Source organism: Camelina sativa, chromosome 10 (genome assembly GCF_000633955.1).
Source record: "Camelina sativa cultivar DH55 chromosome 10, Cs, whole genome shotgun sequence".
Lineage (NCBI taxonomy): Eukaryota > Viridiplantae > Streptophyta > Magnoliopsida > Brassicales > Brassicaceae > Camelina > Camelina sativa.
In genome coordinates this window covers 22,751,313-22,756,652 of record NC_025694.1, presented here as the reverse complement: position 1 = coordinate 22,756,652, position 5,340 = coordinate 22,751,313, and the positions used below count along the sequence as shown (strand labels likewise).

General features: G+C 37.6%; 3 protein-coding genes and 1 non-coding gene across 5 annotated transcripts in view; 1 reads left to right on the top strand and 3 right to left on the bottom strand.

Moving 5' to 3' along the window:
* The window catches only part of LOC104719627 (vesicle transport v-SNARE 11), a 2,519-nt gene extending 708 nt beyond the window's left edge, over window positions 1–1,811 (top strand). The window contains exons 2-6 of one of the 2 annotated variants that reach the window (XM_010437580.2): window positions 367–493; window positions 748–806; window positions 906–1,094; window positions 1,200–1,370; window positions 1,490–1,811. In XM_010437580.2, the coding sequence (XP_010435882.1) occupies window positions 400–493; window positions 748–806; window positions 906–1,094; window positions 1,200–1,370; window positions 1,490–1,642 (666 nt within the window). In that variant the 5' untranslated portion in view covers window positions 367–399 and the 3' untranslated portion in view covers window positions 1,643–1,811. The remainder of the gene's footprint in view (window positions 1–366; window positions 494–747; window positions 807–905; window positions 1,095–1,199; window positions 1,371–1,489) is intronic. The other variant, XM_010437581.2, reaches the window with a different exon arrangement.
* LOC104719628 lies at window positions 1,800–3,416 on the bottom strand. Its single transcript, XM_010437582.2, has 5 exons — window positions 3,109–3,416; window positions 2,941–3,027; window positions 2,464–2,613; window positions 2,187–2,384; window positions 1,800–2,087 (listed from the first exon to the last, which is right to left on the bottom strand). The coding sequence occupies exons 1-5, from the start codon at window positions 3,271–3,273 to the stop codon at window positions 1,989–1,991; spliced, it is 699 nt and encodes a 232-aa protein (XP_010435884.1). The 5' UTR covers window positions 3,274–3,416; the 3' UTR covers window positions 1,800–1,988.
* Window positions 3,706–5,232, bottom strand: LOC104719626. Its single transcript, XM_010437579.2, has 5 exons — window positions 4,911–5,232; window positions 4,725–4,811; window positions 4,409–4,558; window positions 4,104–4,301; window positions 3,706–4,019 (listed from the first exon to the last, which is right to left on the bottom strand). The coding sequence occupies exons 1-5, from the start codon at window positions 5,091–5,093 to the stop codon at window positions 3,921–3,923; spliced, it is 717 nt and encodes a 238-aa protein (XP_010435881.1). The 5' UTR covers window positions 5,094–5,232; the 3' UTR covers window positions 3,706–3,920.
* On the bottom strand, window positions 4,611–4,682 carry TRNAP-AGG. The gene has a single exon. It is a non-coding gene; the product is annotated as a tRNA-Pro (tRNA).

The following is a 5,340-nucleotide window of genomic DNA, read 5'->3' as shown; positions in this document are numbered from 1 at the left end:
TTTTTTTTTTTTTTTTTTTTTTTTTTTTTTTTTTTTTTTTTTTTTTTTTTTTTTTAATTTTGTGCTTCAAATCGCTTCTTCTCCGGCTAACCTCTTTCGTTTCTTCTTCCGATCATCGGACGCATCCGTGAATTTTACCTTTTCTGGCTTAGCTTTTACTGTATGGCGATCTAGTTTTGGAACACACAAATAATATGTTAGGGTTTTTGGATTTCTTAAGATATCACAATCGATCGATGTTAATGGGATTTGGATTTTAAATTTGTTCTTAATATCGAAATGCTTCACTCATTATTGTTCTAAGTTGATTACTCTGTTTGCTTCAGTTTTTGTTTAATAATTTATTGTGTGTTGATGATTCTGCAGAGTTCTTAGTTGTAATTCCCCCATTTGGGAACAATGAGTGATGCGTTTGATGGATACGAGCGGCAGTATTGTGAGCTCTCGGCGAGTCTTTCTAAGAAATGTTCATCAGCTATTGCACTTGATGGAGGTGAAGATTAACAAATCTTGAATCCATTCTGAGATACTTTAGTTTATGTTTCATTCATAGTATTGTGCATTTTGGATCCTTCCTTCATGCCTTTCTTTTGCTTGGTTGCTGATTTGAGAAGAGAGCTTGTGCTTTAGTTGTGATGACTGACCATTATCATAGTTTTTGTTTATTCCCTTGATTAGTATATGTTGTTGTTGTTTGCACAGACAGTTTCAGATGCATTGATGATAATACTCGTAATGATTTTGCAGAACAGAAGAAGCAGAAGCTCTCTGAAATCAAATCTGGGCTGGATAATGCGGAAGTATTGGTATGTGGTTGGTGTAACGTGAAGTTATTATAATAGAAGCTTTGGTATTATGTGTTCATTTTTCATTTTGATGATGCTCTGTCCTTTTTTCTTCACCAGATTAGGAAAATGGATCTTGAGGCAAGGAGCCTTCCACCAAATCTTAAGTCCAGCCTCCTTGTCAAATTAAGAGAATTCAAGTCTGATTTGAACAATTTCAAAACCGAAGTAAAGAGAATCACAACTGGAACCTTGAACGCTGCTGCTCGAGATGAGTTACTGGAAGCTGGTATGGCTGACACAAAAACGGTAAGTAAAAGAATTAGTCATATTGTTTCCATGTAGTTACATCTCAATCTTTGCTAGTAAGACAACTTTTGAGTTAATTTTTTATCGATTTGTCGTTGAGGTCAGGCTTCGGCTGATCAAAGATCAAGATTAATGATGTCAACTGAGCGTTTGGGCCGAACCACTGACAGAGTCAAAGACAGTCGTAGAACAATGATGGAGACTGAAGATATCGGTGTTTCTATCCTCCAAGACTTGCACAGTCAGAGACAATCTCTCTTACGCGCCCACGACACGGTATTAGTTCTTTCTGCAACACTTTTGCTTGCTCTCTAAATATGAGAATTTAGGGACCTTTTTTTACCTGCTAAGTGAGTTGGTATTGTGTTAATCAAAATTTACAACTCTATTGACAGCTTCATGGAGTAGATGATAACATTGGAAAGAGCAAGAAGATCTTGACAGGCATGACAAGGAGGATGAACAAGAACAAATGGACCATTGGAGGCATTATCATAGCTTTGATTGCCGCCATTATCCTCATCTTGTACTTCAAACTCACCAAGTAAGCCTGTGTAACTAAATCGGATCAAAATGAAAGAACAACTGTTGTGTTTGTTTGTGAATCTTTTTATTTGTCCTCTTCTCTTTTTATGTGTGAAAAATTGTCTTTGCCACACCTTTGTATTCTAAATTTGACTATGCATACGCTAAAGCAAGTAAAGCTTCGAGGCCCAAGTGTCGCGTTTATTGTGTATATTGTTCATATCCAATCCAGAACTATACATTGTTGAACAATGAGAGCAAAATCCTAAATTATTTCCAACAATCGAGGTCCTTCATCTTGCATCCATTGTTCATACATTGGAATCTAGAACTATACATGGTTAAACAATGCTACTAATAATACTATCACTAGTTGTGTATTTTCCTTTCATATTTGAATTTACTATAATCAGCGACCAAGCTCTCAATAACCTTATGCTTCATGTTCTCCACCAAACCGGTCAAAATCTGTAAAAGGCCGAATCAAAAACATAGATGATGTATAATAAACCCTCTCTGTACATAGCATTTTGAGTTTGTAAACGCACAAAAGAAACAGTTTCTTACCGCGTTGGCCATGGTTCTCCTGACATCTTCTGGCACCAGTGCGAGAACGGAAGGAAGCACGAAACTAATGCTCGTTTCTAGTCGACCTTTGAGCCTTGTGCGCCTTCCACGTCGGTCTGGGTACAATGCTCCTTTGACTCCGAGAGTGAAATTAGTTGGTTCCATTCCTCGGTCTAGCCCTTTGAGCTCCCATGTCGTCTGAAAATCAGAGTTCAAAGGCTAAATAAAAATAATAATCTGACTAGTACTGAACTTGTGATTCATGTGGTGGTATTACCATGTTGAGCTCAAGAACTTTGGTTGTGTCTAGAGGTATGCCCGATGGGTAATCCTGACCGTTTGATTTGCATCTAATTCGCATGACCACCACTGGCCAAGCAGTAAGAAAGAAAAATTTTATTGGCAACATTTGTATTCTCCATTCTTCCTGCACATTGTAAGTAGTATAAACATATAGTAAACAAACATGATTAAGAAAACTAACAATTATGGGACATTCCAATAATTAAATGGGGGACCTCTTTGCCTCTTAGTAAAATTATTTTCTACCAATATATTCATCTAAAACATGCTAACTATTATCAAAATTTCGAAGTCCAAGGTTGGTTTGGTCGAATAACTCAAAAAAAAAGTACGACAAAACTTCCAAAAATCAATTTTTATAGTCAGGTAGAATAAACACTTTTAGACACATGCCTTGTAGTAAAAGTAAGTAACGGAGTCTTGAGGATCCCCGGTAGAAATTGCATAATACCTCGTTAAGCCTATGGTTTTGGGGTTTATCCGGAAACATTGCTTCAAAAACCCTCGATTTGTCCTCCAAATAATCATCGAACGACGCCTGAAAAATTCCGCAAGAAATTCCATATTAATACACTCATTTGTGTGTAAAATGTATACCATTACAGAATGAGAAAGAGACCTGAGGAGACTCGTTGAGAGCGATATCGGTAGATATTTTAGATGAATACTTAGCAGGTTTTACATGTGACAACTGACACTTCACTCCCCACCGTTTTGATCTCACCTGCCCGCAACTTCCAAGCATCGCCGGCCACGAATACACCACCGCAGAGCTTACCGCCATTTCACCAAGATTTGATCTTTGATATTTCCCACATCTCTTTTATCTTTCAATCTATCTCTATCTATACCTAAAAGATTGCGTCTTGGTTTATCTCTATACGTTGAGACTTTTTTGTTAAAGATTTGAGAATGAGACAGAGAGATTAAAACCGTCACGGTAGAGTTTTGTAATATTGGTTCTTTTCGGTCTTTTACATCCACGTGCCGTGACTACAAGACGTTACATGTCATCACTGTCTTGGAATCTGTATTGCTTACTCATTCTTTCACGCATTCGTGGGTGTAGATGAGACTGACACGATACCATTCAAAGTTGGAAAGGAAAATTGTAGATAAGTTAGTTAGAAGCTTCGGTCTCAGACAGAGGTTTTGATAAAGCTAAACTGAACCTGATATAGTCTGGTTCAACCAATTGGTGTTGTAACTGCGTCAATAAAACCAAAGCTCCATTTCACATTTTTATTTCTTTTAAGGGGTAGACAAAATGAATCAAACCAAAACTGTACAGTGAATGCAATGTGTATGGATACTCAACTAGGCTATATGGTAAGCAATTAACTCTCATGCTTCTCACTGATATATATCCCGATCGTTTGAAAAACTATACATGGTCGAACGTTAACAATTAACTCGGGCTCATTCGATCAATTACTTCTGTAATTTTCTTTCATTCTTGAATTTGCTATAATCAGCAAGCAAGCTCCCATTAACCTTATGCTTCATATTCTCCACTAAACCGGTCAAAACCTGTCAAAAACAAAGATCATCATGTACTTAAATTGAGTTGAAAAGATACTAAAGAAAAGAGAGTTTAATGTAACAATTTCTAACCGCATTGGCCAAGTTTCTCCGAACATCTTCAGGTACCAATTCGAGAACTGGAGGTAGCACAAAGCTTATATTCATCTCTAGCTGACCTCTGAGCCTCGTGTGTTTTCCTCTTCGGTCAGGATACAATGCTCCTTTGACTTCCAAACTGAAATCAGACGGTTCCATTACTCGGTCAAGCCCTTGAAGCTTCCATCTCATCTGTAAAAAAAAAAAAACCATAATTCAAAAATGTAAAATTTACAAAGCGCAGCAAATCACAGATACTACAAACTAGTTTTGAAGCTAAAGACAAAAAGAGAAATTACCATGTTGAGCTCAAGAACTTTGGATATATCTAAAGGTACGTTTGGCGGATAATCTTGACCGTTGGATTTGCATCTTAACCTCATATCCACCACAGGCCACACAGTGAGGAAGAGGAAGTTTATTGGTAACATCTGAATCCTCCATTCGTCCTAAACACAAATTCCAAATTAATAAAAAGACAAGAAAAAAAAACAGAAATGGGGGGCATTCCGAGAATTGAACTCGGGACCTCTCGCACCCTAAGCGAGAATCATACCACTAGACCAAATGCCCATTTTTGTTAACCCCTATTTAACTTTAAAGATTTATACGTACCTCGTTAAGTCTATGGCTTCTTGGTTTATCTGGAAACATTGCTTCGAACACTCTCGATTTATTATCCAAATACTCATCAAAGAAAGCCTGAAACATTCCACAAAATGTCAAAATCTCAATCAAACCTGAGGAGAAGAGAAGAGAGAAAATAATAAAAAAAAAAACGTTGTTAAAGAGAAGAGAGACCTGAGGAGACTCGTGGAGAGGAATATCAGTGGAGAGTCTCGATGAATACGTGGCGGGTTTTACGGATGACACTTGGCACTTCACTCTCGACCTGATAACTGATCTGACCTCCGTCGTCACTATAACCGGCCGGTGGTAACTTCTGAACATCCCCGGCGATATAACCGCAGAGTTCGCCGCCATTTCTTCAAAAATCAGATCTTTGAACTCTTCCACATCTCTCTCCTTCTCAAACTCTTCTCTATAATCTCCGACTAAGGATTCTTGCTTTCTCAAGATTTTGTGAAAACTCTATAAGAAAAACGAGAGTAAAGTTTTGTTAAAGAGAAAGAGAGAGATTTGGAAGATGATGATAAGAGAAATCAGACTTTTCGGCTTCTATGTCCACGTGGCATATCACTAGCTTAACCACGTCATCATGATTTGGAAC

Excerpts from the sequence above, each read along its gene's own strand:
- LOC104719628 (XM_010437582.2), bottom strand. The coding sequence starts at position 3,273 with ATGGCGGTAAGCTCTGCGGTGGTGTATTCGTGGCCGGCGATGCTTGGA. Across the intron at positions 2,614-2,940 it reads AAAACCATAGGCTTAACGAG|GAAGAATGGAGAATACAAAT; the intron begins GTATTATGCAAT and ends TACAATGTGCAG. Across the intron at positions 2,385-2,463 it reads AAGTTCTTGAGCTCAACATG|ACGACATGGGAGCTCAAAGG; the intron begins GTAATACCACCA and ends TCTGATTTTCAG.
- LOC104719626 (XM_010437579.2), bottom strand. The coding sequence starts at position 5,093 with ATGGCGGCGAACTCTGCGGTTATATCGCCGGGGATGTTCAGAAGTTAC. Across the intron at positions 4,559-4,724 it reads GAAGCCATAGACTTAACGAG|GACGAATGGAGGATTCAGAT; the intron begins GTACGTATAAAT and ends ATTTGTGTTTAG. Across the intron at positions 4,302-4,408 it reads AAGTTCTTGAGCTCAACATG|ATGAGATGGAAGCTTCAAGG; the intron begins GTAATTTCTCTT and ends TTTTTTTTACAG.